Source organism: Anguilla rostrata, chromosome 11 (assembly GCF_018555375.3).
Source record: "Anguilla rostrata isolate EN2019 chromosome 11, ASM1855537v3, whole genome shotgun sequence".
NCBI lineage: Eukaryota > Metazoa > Chordata > Actinopteri > Anguilliformes > Anguillidae > Anguilla > Anguilla rostrata.
In genome coordinates this window covers 30674586-30701919 of record NC_057943.1, presented here as the reverse complement: position 1 = coordinate 30701919, position 27334 = coordinate 30674586, and the positions used below count along the sequence as shown (strand labels likewise).

At 38.8% G+C, this 27334-nt stretch overlaps 1 protein-coding gene and 1 long non-coding RNA gene across 23 annotated transcripts in view; both read left to right on the top strand.

Annotated features, from left to right (window-relative positions):
* LOC135234583 (calcium-dependent secretion activator 1-like) overlaps window positions 1–26107 on the top strand; it is a 113369-nt gene extending 87262 nt beyond the window's left edge. For 5 of the 22 annotated variants that reach the window (XM_064299312.1, XM_064299311.1, XM_064299313.1 and 2 more), the window contains 14 exons: window positions 1982–2088; window positions 3067–3096; window positions 5989–6145; window positions 6772–6913; window positions 9816–9977; window positions 12940–13095; window positions 13415–13562; window positions 14509–14523; window positions 15604–15678; window positions 16116–16199; window positions 16889–16921; window positions 18558–18665; window positions 23503–23607; window positions 25797–26107. In XM_064299312.1, coding sequence (XP_064155382.1) covers window positions 1982–2088; window positions 3067–3096; window positions 5989–6145; window positions 6772–6913; window positions 9816–9977; window positions 12940–13095; window positions 13415–13562; window positions 14509–14523; window positions 15604–15678; window positions 16116–16199; window positions 16889–16921; window positions 18558–18665; window positions 23503–23607; window positions 25797–25973 — 1499 coding nt within the window. In that variant the 3' untranslated portion in view covers window positions 25974–26107. The remainder of the gene's footprint in view (window positions 1–1981; window positions 2089–3066; window positions 3097–5988; window positions 6146–6771; window positions 6914–9815; window positions 9978–12939; window positions 13096–13414; window positions 13563–14508; window positions 14524–15603; window positions 15679–16115; window positions 16200–16888; window positions 16922–18557; window positions 18666–23502; window positions 23608–25796) is intronic. The other 17 variants (XM_064299316.1, XM_064299323.1, XM_064299322.1 and 14 more) reach the window with 7 other exon arrangements.
* LOC135234589 (uncharacterized) lies at window positions 6920–9627 on the top strand. Its single transcript, XR_010324143.1, has 2 exons — window positions 6920–8611; window positions 9221–9627. It is a non-coding gene; the product is annotated as an uncharacterized LOC135234589 (long non-coding RNA).
* Window positions 26108–27334: the final 1227 nt, after the last annotated feature.

The following is a 27334-nucleotide window of genomic DNA, read 5'->3' as shown; positions in this document are numbered from 1 at the left end:
ATCCCAACGCTAGCTTATAGGATGTGCCAATGAACAAAATGTCCTTTAACAGGGTATACTGAACAGAACAGCCACCTGGGACAGTAAGAAGAGCATTACTCTTTATTTTTAAATTGGGGCTGATTCCATCACACCATCTGGCTTAAGTTATGGAGCATTCTGTTCCTCACACTGAGGATATGATTTATTGGCTATAAGACCTGCAGTCCAGAGCACTAAGGGGTTTTCAATCTCTAGTACAGGCACTGAGTGAAAACCTATACAGCCACAGAGGACAGCCAAATGGCATTACTGGATCTGTGGAAATATCCAGACCCTCCCCTATTTTGTTACCACTTTTTACAGAGAAAACTGAGCTAGAATAGGACTGCTATATTGTTCTTCAGTTTCCCAAATCCCACATAAGGTCTACAATGTAATATAAACCCCAACTGAAAATGGTTATGCTCTACATAATTTTAAATGATTAACTCTAACTATTAATTATTATAAGAACTAATTATTTATCAAAAGGCACCCTGAGCCTAAAAGTGATGATTATTTGGTTCTGAAAGAAACCCACAGGCAATAGGCTGCAGGCAGTGTATTGTCCATAATTGTGTTATATCTCCCCTTAAACACAGGTGTGTGTTGGGGGTGACGTTCTATAATAATGTGAAATTAGGAAGCATTATAGTCTGCAGCTGTTCTTGGTCTTTTGAAGTGGTCTCATTGAAAGTATAGCCTGTCAAAATTCTAATCAAGTGTAGAAATGTGTCCTTTTAAGGGCTCACAAATTCGAATGGCTGAATATAACTAATTTCTAATTGCATATACCTTTTTATTTTAATATGAGAGGACAGTCGAATAATTTTCATTTGTCCCACAAAAATAATTTTGTGACAAATGAATCCACTTTTTCTTCTCATTCTCAGCTATCAGCTAGTACGACAGAACTGGGGGGATGACGTCTTCGTGCTCCCTTTCACCCCCTGCCCCAATTATCATCACTGTATTTACTTTGCGCTTCCATACCACCTCATTGGTCAATGGTTGTCATGCTCATTTAATCTTCCTGTCTCTTGTCCAATCGCATGGCATCTCCACACATGTACTTGTGGTCACAGATAGCAATCTGAGAAGCCATAAAATGATTATGCCTTCTATCTGTCTATGCAGTTCCTCTTTAATTTGAAATATTAAGTCAATGATACTGCTTCAGTTTCCCTGGTTATATTTGTGTGAGATAAAGTCAGAGTTGTTATACTTTACTGATGGTGTCAATGTCCAAAGAAGATGGACTCATTTTATTTGTACCATGTGTTAGACTGACAATGCAAACATTTTACATTCTTCATTTTTTATGGTACCTGTCATATACAACATTTGAGTATGGGTGTCAATACAAAACAACATAAATTCTGCACAGTATTTTGCATGATAACTGTTAACATGTTTGTTTTCATTTGATTTGATCCATTGTACTTGCATTGTGCTAAACTGCCTTACCATTGTGTTGATAACAGTTTTCTGTGGGGATTATCATACCCCTGCTCTCTTCCAGTTCTCACTGTTATATTAGTATGTTTATGTTCGTTATCAATTTATAAACTATATTCATAGTTATGGTCCTGCTATATTATTGGTAATTATTTGACAGTCTTTAAATGCTACATGCATGGTTTTGAGTTATTGATATGGTAGTATTTTTCATATAGATGTACAGTAAACGAGGCAACGGTCAGTATACTGAATGCTGCAGAATGGGCATCATAGCTGAGTTTGGCTTTGGCTTTGAAAAAAGACAATTTTTTTTTTGCTTTTTTTTTTGCTGGGGCACTGTTGTAATGTTAACAAAAGCCAGGTTTCCAGCATGCAAAAACATCAGCACCATTCGCCCCTTTGTTGCCGAATGCTAACAGCTAAATTGCATCGATAATGACCAACCAGAGCCTGGATGAATTCAGTCTGCTTCATTAACAATGCCCCGTTTCTGCTGCAGAAAACGCAGCCCGCTTAGTAACGCCTGCCAAAAAACTGGAAGACACTATTCGCCTGGCGGAGCTAGTGATCGAAGTTCTTCAGCAGAACGAGGAGCACCACGCGGAGGTGAGCAGCCGGGAAAGCCTTAAACTCTAACAGATGAGCCAACACACTGGTCTTCAGACATCACTACTTACTAATCTACTCAGCTTCTAAGGGTACGGAACCATGTTCCCGGAGGGCAATTTCCGTTTCTGGATTTGGTATCTGTATCTGCTATTATTTCTTTAGCTCATTTGTACAGTATTGGAGCTGATGTTCTAGCTGCCTCTGTTGATGAGCTCTTAGATCACAGTTGACGACTGCTACTGTGTCCCTGTTTTAGGTGTTTACTGTGGTCTATTCATTAATTAGTGTTGATGTATATGGCTAATTGGCTAACTGAACCAGGGTAACTTGTGAAAATAAAAACCAGAAATGGATATGGCCCTCCCGGAACAGGTTTTCTTACTGTTGGTCTCCTTAAAACTTCTTTAAATACACATCCCTTGGCTGGTATTATAAATATTATTTTGATAGGCTTCCTGATGAAGCATACCATTACAACACTACTGTGCAGTGCATATGGGCTCATATCCTGACTGAGCCAGTGCACCTAGAGGGTCTACAAAGGACCATAAAATTGCACCTGTTACTAACGCTACGTGCTTTTAAAAATAGTAAAAATCATCATTCAAAACATTGAATTTTGAGTTTTTAATATAAATGAACATACAATAATAAGCTCGAAACTCAGTCATTTTATTTTTTGGTATTAAGAGATGCAATCATAATGAATAAATTTGACTGGGCAATTCTAAAGTAACTGACATTTAAAATTCAGGATATTACCAATACAGCTAAATAACTGAGCCTGATAAGGTTACTTTTATCCTATTGGTTCTAAAAGCTGATCCACAAAACAGGTTGAAATTTTACCCTACTCTGCAGTTGAATTATGCCAGATGGGTTTAATGAATCGCATTCAATAGCGATCTACTAGGGGACCCGTTCTTATCTTTAAGATTTGCGGATTTATTTTATCTTTCTGAATATGCTCAACAGGCTGCAGTCACAAGTACTGGAGATCAATCGGTACAGTATATATATGTTTCCTTCTATTCAGTCACATCTCACACGCCCCGCAATGGTGCATGCGAATGGAACTCTTAAAAAGGCCAGGGCATTATTGGGGGGCCAGAGAGGGGGTCATGTGTCAGAAACCCCAGAGCGGGGTCACTCAGGATTCCGCTCCGATCACCTCCTACCCCGCCCCCCCACTCCACCCCATGACACGCCACATACAGTACATTTTCGACTTCCACAACCACAATGCGATATTTGGATGACCAGAACGCAGGAATGCCGTCCAGGACATTCCGGTTTTTGCATATGGCGCAGTTTGCGTTCCAGCTCGCATCATTCTGAGAGAAGCCCCATCTGGATTTTATCCGCCAAAACGAGAGAGGCTAGGAGAAGTTCATCCTGTAGGACTTGACCTGTGGTTGCAAAGCTAGAGAGAAGCTGGCAGGAAAATGTGTGCTTCTGGCAGTAGGATTCTGGCACCACGTGACACCAGAAATAAGCCAATGTTCAGCTCATTTTTTATGCGGCGCATTACCGCCATATTTGTCTATTGGCTGAATTATACCCAATTTCAAAGCAGTCCCTTTAAGAAACAGGCCAAGTCCTTACAGGTCTCATACGAAACCACATTTCCAAGTGCATGACGATATGCTTCACTATTTTACTCATTCTTAGGTTCTGCTTATTAATTTTTACGTTAAGCAAAACATTTAGCTAGTTTCAGATTAGTACCTTTTTCAACAGTTTTTTTGTTTGTTTGTTTATGCAGCAGTTTTTAGTTTGAATTGCTGCCATCAGGGCGAGCAAGTTTTCAGAGTTAAAAGCTCTCTTAGTCCCCCTATAGGAATGGTTGATTTTTTTACATGAAATCTCCCTGTTTTTTCACTGTTCATTTGACTCGTGACGATCCGGGCAGGGAAAAGAGGTACGTGATTGTGAGGAATGAGTCACCCCCGCTCCCCCCATAACAGTTTGTGCATGTCCCAAGGATGATTCCCACCCACCCTAATTGCTGGGATGTTGTTACTTGGGATTGTGGGATTGTTACCCTTGCATTGTGGTCCTCCAGGGCTATCTCTGTGCCTTTGTGGAGAACTGTGCAAGTGCGTGTATAGTCTTCAGTCCTGCTGGCAGTGCAGCCAGGCAAGGCTGCCCTGAAATCCCCTCCTCCTCCTCCCCCAGTTTAACCCCTCCCACACCTGCCCCTCCCTCAGTCCGCTCTGTGTGTCCGGTCTGATCCGGTCTGGTCTGGCCTGGTCCAGTCTCTGTCCGCCTCTGTGAGCAACTGCCCTCGCAGGGTCTGTGGTTACTGTCGTTTAAACTGCTCGCTATGTGTTGCACTGTGAATGTTTGTTGAAAGGTAAGTATGATCAGGTAAGAGGCGACTGTCTCGCATTCTCATAGGTCCATGGAAGGTCGAGACAGATGTTTGTCTGGTCCATTGAGACAAAACGCATGCCACTCATCAGGAGACTAAACCTCCCTTCGTTCTGTCGACTCCCTAGTGCATTGAGCAGACTTACCTTTTTTGGTTCTCCATGGACGGAATAATCAAGGCGGCAACTGCAAGCAGACCAGCATCACTAGCAAAAGGCTATTGCTCTTTCTGGCCACCTCAGCCGCATGCCTTACAACGGCTTCTCTTATTGGAGGGCGCTAATCCAAAAGCAGCATCCTTACCTTACGAAGCCATTAATTGGGTTTTGCGCATTCCGTCAACGAGATCCTGTTGCTAGTGAAACCTTGCGCTGCATGCTGCCAGTCGCTGGTGAGCTGAAGATTGCCGAACATGCATGAGAAGTGTGGAACATTCACATCTGAGGCGATCGAGATGTGAATGCGAATGGTGGAAAGCTGAATTTGGGCAGGGCCTTCCCGAGTGGTTCAGAAAGCATGCACAGTGGGGTGGGGGGGGCGCCCCTGCATGTGAGAGCCGTCGCCCAGCACCCCAACTCCACTCATTCTATAGATCTGCAATGAACAGTCGCAGCACTAGAGATCGGTGCTGCTTCTGGCTAACCCGATTATGTCATTGAAGGGAACATCACATAATTCACACAGATGGTGTGTCTCATATCCTTAGATGAAGCTATCTGAAGTGAAGGTTTGATGTTGCCAGAGATGCTGGAAAGACCATGGGGCATCTCAAGAAAATGACAGCATTTATAGAATTAAGTGGAATGAAGTTACTTGCATTGTACCTCAATGCATCATGAAATCCACTTAGTTAAAATGAGTTGTTTACAGTGTTCAAAAACAAATGGAGACCTGTACAATCAACAGTAGCCTGCTCATTTACAGTAAAGAGTATGAGCATTCTTCAGTGTGATGCTGCAGGAGAACCAGGGATGTGCACAGGACACTCATACTGATAGTGCTATCTGTACTCAGTGGGGTGAAAGGCCAAGTGTTGTACAAAATGTATGTCAAAATAGGGCCATCTAGAATGTATATTAACTGCAGACTAGTAAACATTTTTTCCCCACTGAGTGTGGATATAATTTTTACATTTTTAGCACTTGTATGGGGCTACCACATCCATAATAAATGCTTTTTTCCTAGCTTATCCACCCCTATTTGTATGTATTTGTGGGTTACAGCTACCATGGTACCCATAGTTTTAAAAAAAAATAGAGATTCATGGCCTTGTCTGGAATCAAATCAAAACAGTGACCCATAAGTCTAAATGGGAACTAAATCTTGGCTGTATTATATGGCACTGTTTGCATAGGACCAAACTGGTTTTTGCTCTAGGCTTGTTTCGTTAGATTATGGGGTGGGTCACAGTTTTGGTTTCATTTAAGCCTGCCCCCTTGATGTGAGTCCCCCCTCATTTTGCCGCTGCGCTGTCTTGTTGACTTCCTGTTTCTGTTTGATCCCTTTCCCCTGTGTGGTGACAAGGCCTTTGCCTGGTGGTCGGACCTGATGGTGGAACACGCCGAGACCTTCCTGTCCCTCTATGCAGTGGACATGGATGCCGCACTGGAGATCCAGCCGCCCGACAGCTGGGACAGCTTCCCTCTCTTCCAGCTACTCAACGACTTCCTTCGGACAGACTGTGAGCACCTCACAAATTAACTTTGCTAAGTCTAAATTGGACCAGGTTTTTGTGTGTTTTTGATTGGCCTTTGTGTGCAATGAAGGATATGTGTGATTCAGTTTATGATGTTGCTGAACAAATAATGTTAACCTTTTTAAAAGATGACCTTCTATTGCTTTTGAAACTCCAAAGTTCTTAAAACTGTGTAATGGGGACTCGTGGGTATGCTGCTTTTTTTGTTATTGTTCATTTCATCTCAAGATCATATTATGATCTTGAAAAGCTCTTTTACCGCTTGCTTTGTCTTTTAACACTTTTCTAAGACAAGCATCACTGATAAGTGTCTGCACTCTCAGCAGTTAGCACCCCACTGCTTATAAATTTTAGTCTATAATTGAATCAATATAAAATGCGACCTCTTGTTGAAGGTATAATTTGCCGTGGAGAGCCTAATATGAAATAGATATAAAATATTTAGCGGACCTGACTGATTAAAAGTCTTGCTATGTAAACATGAATTATAAAGTTAATGAAACCTAACTGTCCTATCAGCTTTGAGGCTACTTAGCCAAGTTTGACACCTCCTGACCTAAATGTCCTACTTATTTCCAAATGCAAAAATGTATTTTTTCATTTTTTTTCAGATCACCTGTGCAACGGAAAGTTCCACAAACACCTTCAGGATCTGTACGCTCCACTGGTGGTTAGATACGTCGACCTGATGGAGTCATCCATTGCACAGTCAATACATAGGGGCTTTGAGCGGGAGTCGTGGGAACCCGTGAAGTAAGAGAACCTCTTTTGACAAAAATCACTTCGCCTTGAGCTGGTTGGAGAAGTCAGACTTGATTTTAGGAAGAAAACCACATATAGCACACAGTCACATTTTTGTTTTGAGGGGAAAGAGTGCAAAATCTGTGTTTTATAATCCTTTTGCTTTCAAATTTAAAAATTATTCTTTTTCTTTTTCTTTCCAGTTCTAATTTCCCCCTGTCCATATTGATCAAAATTTTGATTTGAGCTTTGATGTTTAAGCACAAACCTAAAAAATGTAAAAAAAAATAAAATAATAAACTGTATAAACCTATAGCTTTTTAATGCGATTGAAACTACATTTGGATCCGTGGCTAACATTATTTTAGTCTTGTACTGTACCATCTGAGTTCAATTTAACAGTACTTCTTAGGATTTAACATGGTAATTCCAACTTTATTTTGAATTTAAGAGACAGTTGCATTTTTTTATGACAACAGATTGCAATAATGATCCACTATTTATGAATAATATTTTATGTGATGTTTATTAATTGGTTCTAAATGCAGGTATGGTAATACACATAGTCAATGAAGGGATTTGTCTGTAAATTGAACTTGGATCTATACTACAGTTTTATATACATGTCACAATACTTTATTTCAGTATATCATTATTTCTTTAACTGAAGGCAAATACAGGTAAATATGGTTACATTTCTTATTTAACAGATTGTATAAGAATTTTGTAGTGTTTACGTGGTATTATCAGTTTAAAAATGTCCTGTTATCTGTTACTGTAACTTGACTCCTGACAATATATTATTTGATTTTTTAAATTTTTTTATTTTATTCAATATTTAATTTATTCTACTAACCCCCATAGTCTCTGCTTTGAAATACCACCAGAGATTTGAATTACTCTGTTCTCTGTGGCTCAATGTAGCCATTTCTTTGCACCATAAGACTATGTGTTTCCCCTTCTTAACTTGTTTTTACTTTGTGTCCTGTCCCTATCAATGCTCCAGCTATATATTAAGGGTCTGTTTATTTCAGGGGTCCTCAGACTCAACCCTGGAGTCTGGTGAGCCACAGGATTGCCACAGAAACCAGTGTAGACCCATTTAACTCACTGAGCTGAGGTCGCTGTGCAGTCAATGTGGCTATAACTGATCAATTAAGTGCTGAGTAATAACTCCATAATACTGAACAGTCTGTGCCTCTCTAGCACCATGGTTGGGGACCTCTACTTCATTCTGTCACAAACCATCACCTTAGTTTACTTATTATATATCTTAAAACAAGCCCTTAACATAAAGTATGACCTTGATATTATTGTTTAAGTTTTAACTTGCCTCCCGTGCCTCTAAATGACTGATTCTTTTACTCCGCAGGTTTGTGCTGCTGTGCTTTTTTTGTCCAGAAATGTTGTGTGCATTTTATTTTATATTGGTTTTTTATTTGTAGCTTCAGTTTTGCCACAGATCCAAGATTCTGTCCTTAACTTTGCCTTATCAATTGTGACAAATTGTGATAAAACTGATGAAGAAACACATGTAGGTGTAGCACGCAAATGTTGAGTAAAGAGTGTTTTAAAAGTGTGCCTAAATTTCTTAACATTAGAGTCGCCAACTTGCACGTCATTATAGAACATTTAAAAAGTTGAATTATTTCATTAGTGTTTATGCTTTTTCCATCCTGCCATGACTTTTTCAATAGCCATACTGTAAGTGTTTACAGTATGTTGTTATAATTATAAATGTACATTTAGAAAAGCAAAAATTTGTTTTTTCCCCCCACCTTAAAGACTCCCCCTAGTCGCCAAAAGTATCACCATTTCACAGTGGTGCTCAAGTGTGAATTGTCTCCAATGGCAATCAAGAGCCTAGAATCAAGACTAGATACTGAAAGCTCTCTTGGACCTGCCCCAAGGAAGAAATTTAACACACTTGACTAATCAGAAACACCTGTGAAGCCATTTGTCCCAAACATTATGGTGCCCTGAAATGGAGGGACTATTTAAATCGTACTGTAAGTTGTAAATGGTGAAAACAAAATGTATAAATGTATAAAATAACTAATTTTCACTTACTGGTTTAGGCAATACACATGTTCTATAACTGATTATTTTTCCCCTTAATTTTTCCTGCAAGAACACTTTGTGCTCTTACCATAATAATTTTGAATCATTTCAAAATTCCCACTTTCCAAATCCAATCACTTAATTTATTTTGTCATTATAGAACATTGAAATTTTTAGGAGAACACATATATTCATTTCAGCCATACCCTAATCTAGGTTTGTATCCTCAAACCTAATTATCTCACTTATTTTCTATAGTGTAAATGTTATGGCATTAGCCTGTATACCATTTACAACTCCAAACAACACCATATATAGTCTAATAGAGATAACATCAGACTAAGTAATTTATTTTCATATGGGTGCTATCTAATTTGTCTAGATTTTATTCCAATAAGGCTCCTGATTGTGTTTATAGTGTTGCGGCAGGTGGCTGTGTGACTTTGGAAACATAAATTTTTCTGAAAATAGATAGTATGTGGAGACAAAGTTTTTTGAACTGCTGAAAGTGTGCAATACATACCAGTACCATTTTGAGAAGTTGGTTGCCAGATTATTGTTTATTGTTGATTTATAGCATTTTCAGCTGCCTATGGATGGTTGAGAGCTGGGCCTTGGCCGTTATCACATAGTGCGCTATATGGATGGAGGACCCTTCAGGGAGACGCTTAGCTTGTTCTTCGGAGGAGCCCATCCTCCCCCAAAAAACCTGGCGCTCCATGTTTTAAGCAAAGTTAACGACAAAGCACTCTGGCTGGACTGAAGCTAAAACCAGATTAAGCCTCACATTGCTTTTGCAGCATCAACATAATCACTGTTTCAGAAATTTTCTTTCTGTCTGTTTCTTCTGCAGGAGTTTAACAAGTAATCTGCCCAATGTGAATCTTCCAAATGTGAATCTCCAAATTCCCAAAGTACCAAACCTACCAGTGCCAGTAGCAGGACTATCAGTTAACCTTCCACAAATGCCTAGCTTTTCAACCCCGTCTTGGATGGCCGCGATATATGACTCTGAGTGTGTATTCAACAAGTTCACATTAGACCTGATTTATTAAAGGGAACCTCCGCTTGTAAAAACAAAACATGAAATTAAAATGCATAGAATTCTATTATTATTAATCGTAATTTAAATGGCTGCTCAGTTGCTCAAAAGTAAATAAATAAGCTACATTTTGATGGGAAGAGACGTCCAATTGCTTGGTTGAGCTGCAAGTTAAAGCGTTAAGGATATCCATTGTTTAGTTCTGGTGTAAAATTGTTTGCTTTTCGTTATTCACATTTTAAAAGCCTGAGACCCACGTTTACAAACATATCAGAGTAATCCATTGTGGGATTGCTAGTTTCTTTGTCTCCTTAATTTTAAGGGGTCTTCGTTATGCAGTGGTGTGGTTTTAATGGTCATTGATTTGTTTGAAATAAAGCATTTGATTGAGAATTTATACACATTAATGCAAATCAACATCCATCAAAACCCGTTAATCTTTTTTTATTGAGGGTTTTATCAAGTGCAGATGAATACAAAATCCCCACCCTTACACATATGCATTCACACAAACCCGCATATACCCACACATATCATGCTCCCGTAGTCGTACTCCCAAATACTCGCACTCACCCACACTCTATATACAGACACACACACACACACACACTCACAAAACAACAACAAAATAGGTACAAACTGTGTTGTATGTCTTCTTATTATTTTGCATATTACTTCTATTATTTTGCATATTATTTGTCAAGGCCTTCAAAAATGAGACTTTCAAGCCAGAGAGCCAGCAATCCCACAATGCAGTGCTCATTTTAATCAAAGGCATCAGCCTTTTGAATTGTGAAAAACCCAAGAAATAAGCCATTTTGAAAAGGGAACTAAATGAGAGACTTTCTTAATTCACCATTCTCTGCATTTTGAGTTCAATTTTTATCTAGTGGGGGTTTCCTTTAACATTAGTTACCTTGGCATGGAGATGGTCTTCTGATGTTGATTCATTTTAAGTGGGTCCTTAGTTGGACTGAAACTCCATTTGTCTAGCCTGGGTCCAGTCTCTGCCCTCCTTTGGACGATGTGTTGTTTGCGCATAAGGGACATACTTTTCAGAAACAATGTTTGGCCATGCCTTGCCATTCTGTTTATAATATATTTGAACACATCTCATTAACTGTGCAATTGTGTCATCTTATATATTAGTGAGAAAAAGTCCACAGATTGTTGTGTGAATTATACTCACTAGTTATTTGTATAGCTATGTGCTAGTTATGTGTAAACAGTGTTCAAGCAGATTATCTATCCCACTTTCGAAAGGAAAGCAAAACATCTTCAGCACTTCCTGGAAAATAAAATAAAAATAAAAATCTGGCCTCAAGCCATGCAACACTATAGCTTTAGGTTTTGTTCCTTTGCCAAGTCCCAAGATAAAGACACTTTATGAATTCAGTCAGCCAGAGGAACCTCACAGGACAGTTCCGTAACACAGCACATTATTATGATAGATCCATGACAGCACATCATTGTGATAGATGTTCCTGCCAGATCCATGACTAATGAGATACCAATCCTATTTGGAGCGATAATCTAGGGCTCATATAAAAATCACAAGGATGCCTTACATAATAATTCAGCTCAAGTCATGTTCATGCCAAGCGTACTGCATTGGAAGACTGGAGTATAGGCCTCCTTTGGTGTTTTTTAAATGGGAAAACCTGATGGCTTTTCATTTTCCTAAACGTGCATGCATTCAGTAGGATGGAAAGATACAAAACCCGATGGCTGTTTATTACAACTATTGTAATGGTTAAAATAAAAACCAGTATGCTATACGAACATATCCAACCAACCCCCACTAGTTACTATATATTAAGAAGTGCTTGTGACAGCAATCAATTTGTACGTAGACAAGATGGAGCACGGACAGTTTTTCACCATAAACAACAAATTGCTACGTTTTTTCCTATTCTTGTTGAGATCCAGATGCTAAGAAACAAGAGTGGCACAAATGATTTATAGCTTGATGGTGATTTTGTATCTTTCCTGTGTGTTCCTACTGGCCTCCAGTCTTCCTGAATTGCCCTAGCGTTAGCGAAACCAGGCACTGAATGTTGGCATAGTAGCTTTGTCTCCCCAAGTGATGGTCGAGGAAGGGCAGACACTCTCCAGGTGTCCTGGCTCGGTGGTAGTTCTGTGTGTACGTCGTTAGCTGTTGCTCTGAAGAGGCCATCACTTCAGTGCAGCTGGCATCCAAAGCAGTAGAAACTGCCCCTCCCCCCTCCCCGTCCGTCACTTCTACTGAGGATGGCAGCACCCCTGACTCTGCATGGTGTACTCATTCTGCTGGATACCCAGTGACCTGGCTGCGAGGAGTACTGTGGGAGAGGCTGTCCTGTTGGCGCAAACAAAATAAAAAGTAGAACTCGCCACCTGAAAAGTTTCCTGTAAATATGTTCTGAGTTGGAAGGAAAAGTAGTTCTAGGTCTGGCTCATTAGCTTCCTGCTAAACCTGAGCCTATTTTGTGATTCTGAGAGACTCTCTCACCAGTACACTCCTCAAACTAGCCGGCTGTGTGTGTTCCACAAAACACCATGACGTGTGGTTACGATTTTGATCGTATGCATGACTGCCAAGACCTCCACCCCCACGCACACTGGAAATAATCACGCTCTTCTGCGTGGTTATTGATTTGTTATGGACATACATGTCCATTTATTTTTACCATAAATTGATTTGTGAAATTGATGAGACAGTTTGTCCACTAGTTGGGAAATCAGCAAGGTGCAAAATGCACTTTTTAAAACAAAGAAAATCATAATGAGGGGGCATCAGTGTGTGGTAAAAATAAAGAATAAACAAATGGAATCTGAATTGAGAAGGTGCGGAGGGTTAGCATCTGCCTCTGTGCCGATCCGATCTATTCCCTGACATCACTGTGAGTGGGAGGGGTGATGACCTTTGACCTCAGACTGTCCCTCTTCCTGGTAGCAATGGCTCCGGGACCTCAGAAGACCTTTTTTGGAAGCTGGATGCCCTGCAGACCTTCATCCGAGACTTGCACTGGCCTGAAGAGGAGTTTGCCAAGCACCTGGAGAACCGCCTCAAACTCATGTCCAGTGACATGATCGAGTCCTGTGTAAAACGGTGAGGTTCTGCCAGTCCCTGTGTAAACACAGCCTTGGCCCCACCCATCACTGGTTATACCCCATCCATCATTCGTTAAACATACTCTGACCTCCAGCAGCCGAGCTTAAACACAGCAATAGCCACAACTCATTGCTGTCCCACCCACAGCCTTAGCCCTAGCCATCACTAGTTACGTCCCTCCTATCACTCCTCAGGCACACCTCCAGCCAGACTATTCGATAATTATATTTACATAATGTATTGGTGTTTCTCAGATGCTCTTATGCAGAGATGGGGCCCCCTGGGGTCTTTCTCTCTCTTTGTTTATCATTTCCAGCACCAGGGCTGCTTTTGAGTCGAAGCTTCAGAAGAGCAGCCGGTCGACAGACTTCCGCATCCCGCAGTCAATATGCACCATGTTCAATGTGATGGTGGATGCCAAGGACCAGTCTGCCAAACTGTGCGCCTTGGAGATGGGCCAGGAGGTAACTCTCCCTCCATCGCTTATCTTTCCTGTGTCCCAGGAGCGTTTCAGGAAGGATTTGCACCAATCGGATATCTGGGAAAGAGATCCTTTCAAGTGCCCTAGCTATTGGTTTAGCTTCTAATGGCATTCATTAAAGTGTGCAGCAACACCAGCTTTTGACCTGTCTCCACCCACTTCACGGAAAAGAAAACGTTTTGCCTTTCGGTGGCAGTGCATGGCTACTTAGTTATTTTTTTGGCACAAAATGCAGCGGCACGGCTTAATTCGATTTTTGTTTCTCTTTACTATAGGACTAATGTGATGTATCAAATGGAGACATGATACTCTGCTGCAGAACTCAAAAAAGTGATTTAGTGTTCATTACCTTTTAAAAATATTTTTTGGAAAGCGTGAATCTAATCCCCTTTGAAAAAGTAATGTATATTGATTTTCAGTAAAATATGATATCCAGTATACTATATATATTTACATATTTTACAATTCCATGTGTGAGCATTACTATGCAATACATGTAATATTAATATGTAAAAAGCAATAATTTACATTTTACTCAGCAGTGTGCATGGGAAAACAGTATTTTCCAAATATCTGCAATGTATTTTCACATATATTGAACATACAGGAAAACATATTTACACTGCCTCACTCTTAGAAGGGGAAGTTACAGATTTTTAATTTAATAGAATTCAATTTTATTGAATTTAAATTTTTTAATTTTATAGAAATTTACTTCTGTATTCGGGCACTGTGTTTCGGTATCTTATGATAAATGTGTGAACTTTTATCTAAGCATTTCACATGAGTTCTGGCAAATATTTGTTGCTTTTTCCCCTACTTGCTTTGATGCTCCGATGTTTTGCACTGCTTAAACATTCCTTGCATTGCTTTTTAATATTCACCACTGCCGTGTCTTTTTTGCCTTTCTTTTCTCAATCTTGTGAAAGTTTGTTAAAGAGCGGGTAAGTGTGGCCAACGGTTCCCCTGAAACGTCTCTCTCATTGCTTGAACGTACACTTGTCAGCACAATGCCGTTTCCCTCCACAATGCGAATGCTTTGATTTGTTTTTAATGCATTACCACATGCAACTGGGTCATTACGAGACGTGTCCTACTGAGCATCAAAGGGATATTAGCTGTTATCAGATGTTTCTGAACATGTTTAAGAGAGGGGATGATCTGGTGTGTTTGTGTATGTATGTGTGTATGTGTGCGTGTTTGTGCATGAGTGTGTATTTGCATATATGGTACTGAAACTGTTGATATGTTTAACATGTAATTCTTAATTCTTTCTGAACATATTTAACTGCATGTAAAACACATTTATTCTATTACTGTAAATGTATCTGAGCTATAACTGCATTTGAATCTTAATTATCATATCTTTGTTAACCAGGCTAATTTAACTGTGAGCTCAGATTCATAGTCAGGGTACAGAATGTAAAGGATTGTATAAATGTGCATGAATGTTGATATATGAGTATGTGGATATTTACCAAGCAATATATAGCATGATGCTTTCTTGTTAATTATGACATCAACATCAGGGTGTTCTGGGTGATACATAAAATGTATTATATCGCCACCAAAACTATGTGGAATGAACTAAACTTCCTAAAAAAAACATTTAACTATGCCTTGGAAAATTGGAATCCAATTGCAAAAAGTTAATTTTATACTATGTTTTGTATGTTAAACATAGCAAACATACTTTATCTTAAAGATGTACTTGGTACCATAACGACAAACATAGGCAGTGTATATTATAAGCAGTTTATATTATAAGCAGATAGCTGCATTGCACAGAGGGAAGGAACAAATCTGGGGCTGGGTATACCTTTAACCAATGAGAATGAGCCAAATATTACCAGGGAATATGGTAGACAGTTTGAAGTGACTGTATTTATTGAGTGTTTACTCCAGTAAACCCCATTTGTAATGTGTTTTTACAGTTCATTCATAGCGCACACAGCGTGGAAGATCAAATAGATCAGGGCTTTTACATAATATTTATTTCTTTATTTTGGTTTTGTTCATTTCAGAAACAGTACCATTCCAAAATTGACGAGCTCATTGAGGAATCTGTCAAGGAGATGATTGCCCTTCTGGTGGCAAAGGTCTGTGCAAATTCTACTTCTCATTCATTTTTTTCTTTTAGCTCTGCCTTTTTGCCTTTAACTGACTGAGAAGGTCCATATATGTACTTGCAATGACATACCTGTGTGAGAAGAATATAAATGCATAAATAAATTGCATGTGAAAAAAACTAATGAAAAATAAATGTTGTTTTTTTCTATACAGTTTGGCAAGTGATTGGTGATGAACTTTCAAAAAAAAATTTTTTAAATAAGTAGTAAACTGATAATTGTGACATATGGATAGATTGATGAAATCCTAGCCTTTGTCTGATTGTCTGCTAAGCAGATTAATATTTTATTGATGCACTTTAAATCTTTTTTTTGCATTAGCTTCTGTTGAAAAAGAAAGGATGCTATGACAAAACCTGTTACTGTAATATCCATCGGTAACAAGGAGATAATTATTTGCCCTGCAGTTTGTAGTGATTCTGGAGAGCGTCCTGGCGAAGCTGTCCAGATATGATGAAGGCACACTCTTCTCCTCATTTCTATCTTTCACAGTAAGAATGGCTTCTGTTCTTTCACTGCCTCCTCAGTCTCTTACAATTATATATGTCACTGGTCTTCATCTATAGACCACAGTTTTAAAAATCTATACTGTATAAAGCATTAGCGTTGAATGTTTCCTCAAATCAGACCTGGATCAAATATGTATTTGAAAGACTGTTTAGATGCATATTTGAAAACAGTGTTGTTTTTTTGTTGACAAATGTATTAAAAGCTAAAATATACAGTCATATGAAAGAAGAATTTAGTTTTTAATATGGTGATGATACAGGTTCTATTTAACAGTAACCTCCAGGAATCTTACTGGTGTCTGAAGAGTTAAAGTATTTAAGATAATGCAGTTTCCTTTCATAAACTGTCAACTAGAATGCTTGGGAATGCTCAACATTTCTAGATTGTCATATATGTAAAACCAGATCCATGAGGAATTCTGAACTGTTACATTATAACCTCATAGAGTAACCATGACTTTACTGCTATTTGCCCCAGTCATACAGCGTACAAGCACATTTGTACTATGGACAGCTCTTATGATATTGGAAAAACATCATTAGTGACAATAATACAAACTGTCTTGTTTTTGAACAGGGAATTACTTTTTAAGTAGCCAGCGGGGATTTAATGTTATTTTACTGCGTAAACATTAATTAAGCCTCCTCTTTTCTCCTAAATTCTTTCTAAGGTGAAAGCAGCCTCAAAGTATGTGGATGTTCCTGTAAGTGAGAAGATAATTCATGTTGCTGACTGTTTGAGTCCTTTGATGAGCAAAGTCACATGCATCACCACACAGCAAACCTTTCAGTGCGGAATCAACTCTGATGGAGTAGATTTTACTCTGATAGAATAAATTGACATTATTGATCTCATATAAATGCTTGATGTAAACTGAACATTTTTCTGCTCATACACAGTAAAATGTTAAGTGTTAAATCAGCTCTTACAGAGTACATATGGTCCCAGTTGGACTCGTGTGTACTCTGTTAGAGTTGAATTAACACTGGACGCTTTGCTATGTACATCCACATTGTTATATTACTGCTATTACTGTTTTCCATCTGAATGGTACCCATTGGTTAAAATAAATCCCTTGTATGAGATGTAGCTATATTTAAATAACAGGTGATGTTTATAATTTGTGTCTTTGAAAGTATCTTAAAAACAAAATCTAAGGAAGAAGTTTTTAATTTATGTTTAGTTTATTTTCTTTCAATTGTACATATTATTTATTACTATTTCAACATGCAAGTATAATCTTGAAAATATTGCAAGGAAACCATTATTGGTTTGAGGCTTATGCAGACAAATAATTACCTCTCAAACAGCAGTGGAAATTGCATATATATATATATAATAATATTGCATAATAACATTACTTTCAGTGGGTGTCAGTTCATTGTGACCACATCTCTGCTGAATTTACTTAATGAAAGCAGCAACAACAATGACCAATAAAATGACATTAGAAATGTATTTAATTTAGCCATTGAAAAGGGATTATGTTGAGCAGCCTGTGTGCAAGTCTGTTGTGTTACCTGTTTGAATGCCATATGAGCAAAGTGACAATATGCTGGAGGTAGGTTCCTTCCATGCCATAAAAGAAGATTATGTTGGAATTTGGTTTAAAAAAAATATAATACACACCTCTAACATTTTAACATATTGGTATAGGGAGTTAAAATAATGCATAATTAGTAAATATTTATCCGTAGTGTATTTTGTAACAATAAAGTGGCAATGCTCTGTTACTGTCATCCGTCTTCAGCAGAGCTGTGAAAGTGTGCAGGTTTATATTGTTTGACCATTAATACATGTTATCTACAGTAAACGCTCTGGAATTATGGAACATATTCTCAATGTTAATGAAAATGTTTTTAATTTTTTGTCAGTAGATATTTGAAATACTACAGGAATTTCTTATGGGGATTACAGCAAATGAGAATAATATAGTTTAGTGTGGTTAACAGCTATTTAAAAAATAGTGCTTAGGGCCAAATTAAATAAAAATGTTAAACTGACCCAGTAATGCATAACGATTGATTAAATTAAATTAAATTACATTTGAGGAACAGGTTTTGTCTGGCTGATAAAATGGAAAAAACAACATCAAAAAATCAGGAATGACAGTGTATTAAAGCTTTTGCTGAATGTAGCTGTGTCATTTTCCCTGTTTTGTTGACGAGGTAACACAACCACTTTGCGCAAATGCTAGTTAGCTCTTGCTAATTACTAGTCCTCTGCCACATTGTCCTATTTCTGTTTCTTTGTGCTCCGCTAATAGCTAATGCTAACTTCTCTGACTTGTATATATATCTCTCCTCTCTCCTGTCTCCCCGTGGCTCGACGTCGTGCAGAAGCCCGGGATGGACGTAGCTGACGGCTACGTGACCTTCGTGCGCCACTCTCAGGACATTCTGCGAGATAAGGTCAATGAAGAGATGTATATAGAAAGGTTATTTGATGTAAGTAAAATGCCGTCTCCTCCGGTTCAGGGAGGAGGCTTTCCAAAATGTGACAGAACGAAGGGCAGAGGGATAAGTCACATTTTGAGGCGAGCTGCTGCGTTACTTTAGAGGCCCTTTCTCCTTTTCCCTTCTTTCTCTCTGAACCTTTACTATGCTGTCTTCTGCTCAGTCTTTACCACAGTATTTTGGACCTTTGTCCCTCTGGTTATTTGTGCTTGCGAGCAAAGTGTTCAAAAAACCTTACAGCGGATTATCTTAAGCAGTGTTCTCTCAATTAATGAAGAGTATAGCAAAGGAATGAATGAGCAAAAAGACTTACACAAACATGTGCACATACACACACACACATACACACAGATACACGTCAATACTATAATATACACAACTGGGGGGGGGGGGGGGGGGGTGGTTGTGGGGACAAAATATCTCCATAAGTTATATTTCCTTTCTGAAAAGTTATTGCTACCTACAGTTACCTGATAATGGTATCTACTCTGTGACAAACACAACTACCTAACAATAACTTTTATCTTAAAAGTAATTAAGTAATTGTACAAAAATGCATATAAATATATTACACAGTACATTTCCGCTGAAGAAATAGAAGTAGGGAATGCCTTTTTGGAGTCCAAAGGCTTTTGATTTGGTGTTTATGTCAGAAAACGAGGGATAAAGAGAATGATAGAATGGGGAAGAATGGGGAAAGAGAGAGAGAGAGCACTGTCTTAGATAACCACCATGGGCATTCGCCGGTTTATAATCCTCTGTGATGCATGTGCAATAATTTGTCCTCTGTTCTGCAGGACGTTGCACTGTCTGTTTGCTTTGAGCCTATTAGGCCCGCACCAGTTGTCCCTTTCTGTTGTCAGTTACTGTATGTAAGAGCCTTTGTTTTAAAACGTATGTGTGCATTGCTTCTCCCTTACCCGATGCCGTTGCGTTTGAGAGTTTAAAGGAGTTCAGTAATAACTGTGTGTTGAGAGCTTGATGTCTCTGTATTCCTGTGCTTTTTAATTTCACTGCAATATCGTGTGTCTGGCAATGGGTCCTTATTATTAACTGTGTTTCACTTTTTTATGTAACCAAGGAGTGTGGCGTTTTTTTTTGTGGTCCTTTGACATTTGCTCCCTGTCTTACAAATGTCAAAGTGCCAAAAAAAAAGCCCCAAATTTTTTTGCATTGTCTGCATACACATTTACATTTTTCATCCTTCATTGTTTCTCTTTCATTTCAACCTTTATCGATTCACCCTTTCTTTTACCTGTTGTTTTTGTTATCCAAAACTCCCACTTTTCTCTTTCTCTCTCAAAGATTAAAATGGAACTTATCTCTCATGTCAAGTTGTTTTATCACATTCTGTTCAGTGGCATGATTTAGACTCAAATAATCTTCCTGTGTACATCTACTAGCATGACCCACCTTCTCAAAGGCCTGCCCCATACATGCATACAGCTTATCGGCATCCAGCCACCCACTTCTGCATGGACTGCACACCCCCACTCCACAGTGTGAAGTGGACAGGCACCAAAAACCAAAAACTCACGAAGGGGATGCGGGAGGGCACCCTTCCCAAAAAATGGTCCAAACACCCCCCACTCTTGCCTTGTCACTCCACACGACCAAAGCCGAAAAAGTTTGATTTTCCATTTTATTTTTAATTTGAGGGATGAAAACGGAGTCCCCTCATATCATACTATGTGCTGTTGTCTTTAAACTGGTTCTCAAACACCAGTGAGACAAACATGTGCAATTCCAGACCTGCAAGATCGGGTAATAAAATTGACATTTCACTGTAAATTATGGTTTAAGAGAACAGCACAACTAGTCCTTGCTTGCAAAAACCATTTGCCCACTTTTTTATTTCTATTTATTTGTCATTAATTTCTTCTTAGATTTTGGGTTGCACAAATATTGCACTGCAGAATTAAATGATTTCATGACCAGATTATATAGAGCTAATATGTTTTCCATAAGGCCATTGGTTGAATTCCACCTAGCATCATTGTCTAGGATGAAATTTTGAAGTTTGTCCTCTACAGCTTTTGATAGCGGTGAATTTTATTGATTGATTGATTAGTTGAATGATTGATTATATATAAATAATCTGTTTTGTAATGTTTTGCCCTCAGAGAGCTGCCCGGCTCTTCCTCATCCTGAACCCTCTTGTCCACTCCTTGCGTTTTTATTTTTTTCTCTTCCATTGTGAACTGATAGGCCACCCAAAGGGGTGCCAAATTGAATCCCAAGGGGGTCGCAGTGTCTGCAGGTTTTTGTAGTTTCCTTTCATTCAGCTGCCAATTAAGGCCTTGAGAACAAGGTGTGTGGATTCCTTAGCCAATCAATGACTTAAATGAAACACTTATGCCGAGAACACTCCAGAAACTAGCAGGCACTGCGGCTCTCCAGGACTGGAGTTTGACACCTGTGGTCCAATTGGTATTCAGCACACAAATGGAACAAAAGTTCTCCGGCTCTGAGCAGTAGATGTTAATGCGCATGAAAGATTACTGAGCTCCTAATAAGTGCTCTGAGCTTTTAAATTGGTTTCAGGTGTATTGTGAGCTATAATATTTTTCCTTACATGCATACATAAGCAGTGGTACTTGAGTGGCCACAAAGAGGGTTAACCAATATGATAACATATTGAAACTAAACTACTGCTTCAACACAAAGCCAATGGTTTTGAGGCAAACTTGCTTCATTACATAGTTTGCAGACCCTTGAGGTAGAGAAGAGAGTACAGTGCATACTCATGTATTTTGCCATTTAGATACATGGATGACAACTGGATGGGTCAACTCTACATTATCTACATTTGGAAATCCATTGATTCTATTTGAGTATTTTTGTCGACATGTCAGTTTAGAATTAGATTTGCAAGGGTACACTCGTAGGGCTTTTTTAACCCTAGTCCAAGACTAAGTTTTTTTTTTTTTTTTTAGTGGATACCTCCAGTAGGGAAATATATTTAGTCCAGGACTAGGCTTAATCCTTGTCTGGAACACTGACCCAGTGAAGTAAGAATTTAATCATATGGTGATACTGGTCTTGAGGATGAACTCTACTATGCTATGACAAATCTCATTTAATTGTTGCATTGTATACAGCATTTTATTGGTGCTGCACAGTCTGCTATCAATTCAGGAGAGTGCAAACAAGCATGTGCTCCCTTCCAAAGCACATGACATCAGCCACCACTACTTGGCACACTAGAGGCAACTGGAATAGAATAGGCAACTACACACTAGAACAGAATCTTAATAGAATGAGCCACCAGTAGCCCCAAGAATTCTCATTCTTAAATTGTGTGTGTGTGCATGTTTTAATTGGATTTATTTGGGTAGTCTTTTTAAACCAAACCATGTTTTATAGTCATTTAGTGGATGTTCCTATTCAGAGGTATGTCAAATAATTTGATGAAGTAAATGTCCTTTCATCAAGAGTACAATTTATACTGAAGTATCAATGCGAAATTGCCAGGTATTCTATATATACATGTATGCATTTTTGATCTCTTGTAAATATCTGAAAGTATGTCTCTGAAGTTATCTTAGTAGCCAATAATATTTCCTAAGGTATAGATTTTTCTCCGAGTCGAGGTTCCTCCTATACCCTACGGCACCCCCAGCCCTCCCTCCCCCCCCCCCAAAAAAAAAAAAAAACAATAATAACACTGTGCGAGATCTGTGAGTATGTGTAAGCGGCCCCTGGCCCTGCAAATCAGTGGGGGCCCCATACTTTTCACAGCAGGGCTGCCATTTCTTTCACAGGTACACAACACACGCTCACACCTTAAATAATGTCATCTGCTCACCCATCCTTTTGTGCAGCTGCAGGCTTACAGTTCTAGTTTTTTTTTCCAAAGCGCATGTATTATTACATGCAATGCCTCGCTGCTATGTATAGAGCAGACAGTTCAGATCCTCTGAAATACAAAACATCTGGCAATACGGGTGCTTTGTGACGTGTTGGTATCTTTGAAAATGAAATTTAAATTTGTTCAAATGTAATTCAAATCATTTATTGGAATAGTCACTTCCATTACTCCAGCCTTATGTTTAACCGGCTTTTATTTTGTAGCTGTAAATCTTTTTATGAGGTAGTAACCAATGATCGAACAAGTACCTAGTAGGATCTCATTCAAACATTCTTTTTCCATGAAAGTTGCAGAATAATAGGACACAACATAATAAAAAGTGGTCAGGAGTTGACAATATATGTATTTGTGTATGCGTAAGAGTGCATACATGTACGTATGTATGCGTACCTGTGTGTGTATATGTGCGGGTGTGTATGTGTGTATGATTATGAAGGCATGTGTATTTGTGTGCACTGTGAAATACACACCTTTTCCCTGTCTACTGTATCTCTTTCTTCCTGTATAGGAAGGCTACATTACTGAACATACATAATATGTTCATTTTAGCAACTACAAATATGTGCTTGCCAATATAATATTCAATAGAAAGGATGCAGTTATATTTAGCACGTAGTACTGCACTGCTGCACTTTTCAGGCGCTTAAAGGGCATCTGATTCCATTTCTGTACTACACGTTCTCTTCAGAAAGAACATTTTGCATCTAAATGAACTTCTGAGTGAAAAACAAAGTCATGTTGCACTCAAATACTCCTGTGTCACAGATGCTAAAAAAGAGATATAAAAATAGATATTATATATTTTTATAACGTATACCAAGAGGAATGGAACCTTTGAAAAGTTTCCATGACTTAGTCATTTGCCATAGCTGTTTCGTTTGTTTCTGTCTGACTGTGTGTCTGTGCCTTTATGTGTCTGTTTGTTTTGCTGGAGAATGCTGTTTGTCTGTGTTTCAGCAATGGTACACCAGCACCATGAATCTGCTGGGAACCTGGCTGACTGACCGCATGGACCTGCAGCTCCACGTCTACCAGCTTAAAATCCTCATCCGGATCGTGAAGGTAACGTGAAGGTCCCTGTGGGGAAAGGCTTTCACTGCCTTAATGAAATAGGTTGTAAAAGTCATCATAGCCTCAAATATATGTCTCATCATCTTATTGGGAACTATGAGCCTGACCAGGTTGTATTGGAACCAATGAAATACTCTCAAAAACTGCAAACCCCACCTTCTGGTCATATTGGCAGGCTCAGTTACACCAGGCAAGATCAATAGAGCACAGAAAATCATTTGATTCCAAAACAAATACATGTTTGACCCAGGTCTGATAATTACATGTGAAAACCCATGTGACTACATGTGAAATCTGTGTGAAACCCATATGAACAGCATATGAAAGCCCATATAAAACCCCCCAACTCAGAAACACATAAAATAATTCCTTGCATTTATATAGCGCTTTTCTCAAACTCATGCATTTTACGGTGATAACCACCACTGATTTGTAGCACCCACCTGGGGGATGCACGGAAGCTGTTTTGCAGAAGAATGCCCACCACACATCAACTGAGGTGTGGAGAAGAATTTCTAGCCAGTGGATGATTAGGTGGCAGATTAATAGAGCCAGGTTGGGAATTTCACTAGTACACTAAGGAACCCCTTACATTTAGTGACAAGTGTCATGGGATCTTTAATGACCACAGTGAATCAGGACCTCAGTTTAATGTCTCACCAGGCATATCCTACAGCACAGTATCCTAATCACTACACTTGAGTTTATTGCCTGTTACAAGCCAACCAACACCAGTTTCAGCAGCAACATAGTTTTCCCTGGTGGCTCTATTAACTAAGCCCAGACCTGCTTACCTTCAGCTATTCCACAGGAGCAGAACACATGGCAATATGGCTGCCGCCTGAATGTGATCCTGTTTCATACTTTTGAAGTCAGGCTTCAGTACCTCGTTCTGACAAAGTAACATTAAACCCTGTTATTGACTTCACATTTTTGGAAAAAGGAAATAAAAACCAACATCTTGCTGTGTAAGGTTCATGACTGGTGCTTCAAAGGAGTCTAATTTATACTCTGGTTTTGGGCTTTGGTGAACAGAGGAATTGTAGATAACGGCAACACCACCCCAAGAATTTTGACAATAGGTAACCCAAGAGAAGAGGACTAATTTAAAGCAAAGTTCTCATCCACTTTCTGCCATGTTTCAGTAAGATACATCCTGTCTGTAATCGGTGAATAGTTTGTTCACAAGAGTTGCCTTAGAGTTAAGGCATCTTTTGTGTAATAATCAAACTTTCGGAGTAGTATTACTGGAAATAATAGCAATACATTTTGTATTGATATTGATACATTTTATTGTGACAAACTCCATGGTGTTGATTCATGATTTTTAATTATTTGAATTTCTGGGGACCAACACAGTCTCAATAGGGCAAAGCCTCCATCGAACGTTGTTAGTCTTGATGTGAATATACGGGAAAATGTATGTGTAGCCTTAGCCAGCATTTTTAAATTCGCCTCCATGTCAGTGTTTCAAGAACCAGGAATGCAATTGACTAGGTCCCTACAGTCGCTGGTTTAAAAACTGTCACGTCAATTATCAGAGCCTTCTGTGCTTTCCATTTCTCGACCGGTGTGTTGTCGAGTGGGGTGAACGGATTTTAGCATTTTAGGAAAAACGGTTGAGTGGGTAACGTGGGTGTTTTTCTTTACTCTGCGCTTCCTCTAATGTGTTGAAGAGTCTGGACGTGAGCCTCCAGTTTGAAAATCTTCTCTGCCAGTCTCACATGCAATCTGCATTTATTATAGATAAAATTACCACTAATGGCAAGAGGAGATAACAAAACATTTTACACTCAATGCAGAGAAGAAGGAGAGCAGTGGGAGTGCATGGAGAAAGAAACATGATTGCTTGGTGGTTGTGCAGGATGAAAGTACTTCACAGTACAAAGAACAATGAGGTGTTCTTTAAATATTGGAAAAGTGGAACATTGCTTAATTCTTAATGCCACATGATGATGATACAAATCATATTTCAGTGCTTGCTTGAAGTTATTTATTTATTTATTTATTTCTGTCATGAGAGCCTGATTAGGGATCATGTCCTGACTTTGGTCTGCAGGCTAAACATGTTAAAATAAAAATATAAAAAAACAACACTGATTAATTGAGGGGACTTCCATCCCCAATTAATCTGTGTTCAATTTTGCATGTCTTTATTTAAATTTCTTCATTCTTTGTAGAAAAAGTACCGCGATTTCCGCCTGCAAGGCGTGCTCGATTCCACTCTCAACAGTAAAATGTATGACACCGTGCGGAATCGCCTCATCATGGAAGAAGCCGCGGCATCCGTCCGGGAAGGCGGAATGCAAGGCATAACCATGAAGGACAGCGATGAGGAGGATGAAGAAGATGATTAGAGCCTCTTTTGAATAAGCCTGGTAACCAATGCATGTACCAACTCTGTTATTCAGTTAGCCACTCTAGGAGATTTTTTCTGTCAGCTCTAATTGCCCATGAAGAAACTATAACAATAAAATGATAGTTATAATAATAATAAATAAAAAAAATAGTAACAATAAAGAAAAAAAAATAAGATTGACATTTTAGCTGTGATATAAAAGTTAGCACCAATCTTTGAATCATTTATTTCTGAATTCATTTCTATGTGTTCCCTAAGCAATATCGAGTACCATTCATTTGACAGTTTGTTGAGTGAGATGAATAGAAATACTGCTAGGTGTGTCCCTGTTAAATGCAAACTTATATGGCGCTTCTTAAACGTAACTTTACATTCATTGATGGTACGTTGTCGTGAAGATGAGTGTATGGACCCATTGATTTATCTCTTGTTTTTAAGTGGATGCCGACTGCTTAAAATGAAATGAACCTCTGTATTTACGTTCGATGCTGTTAAGAATCTGTGTTTCCATCGTCAGCGCACCTTTGACGTCACTTTACCTTTTTAAGAGTTATGTTCTGCTTTTAAGTCAACATCTCTGTTGCCTGGCCTCGCCATCCACCAATAAGATGTTGTCGAGAAACCATTTTGGTTTAAATGAGTTGGTATTTTAGAAACGCAATATCCTCATAGCCACATTGTGATACCTTGTTGCAAATTATATATTTTTTTTAGGTTGGAACTAATTTACAACTTCAAAATTGTTATATTTTAGTTATGTAGCACTTTTATGTAATCTATTTAAAGACAAAAGAAAACTTTAAGAAATGATGTCCCTTTTGTCTAACTTAATAAGCCATTCCTGAAAATTTCCTTGTTTTAATTTTTTTGTTAGTTTTTAGTTTTGTTTTGTTTTTTATTTCAATATTACAAGATGTCAGACAGCAGTTCCTTTTGTCCCACAATTGTTTTGTATATACAATGCTGTACATTGCATTTTGAGCTGTATCTGCATGCTCCTGGGGGTTCTCTCTCTCCCTTTCTAAAAGCTTTTGTTTCTGTGTGAATTACCTGGTGGATTCATTCTTGCTTTTGCCTTATAAAAGCCTACAGTTGTAATATGCAAGAGCTGTGGCTTCTAAATAAAATTAACTGTACAAACACACAGTTGTATCACCCGTGTCTTGTTCAATCTACAGTCCACGCTGGTCTGGATTCGATACCAGCCCATGTTGCCCCTCTATGCTCTAGAACAGCAGCCATTTTCACAATTTTGATCTGGTGGCCAAATCCACCCACACAGCTTTCCAAAGGTGTCCCTTCACTCTGCCATTGCCCGATGCAACGTTTATAAATGATGGCACCCATCCAGTTCACATA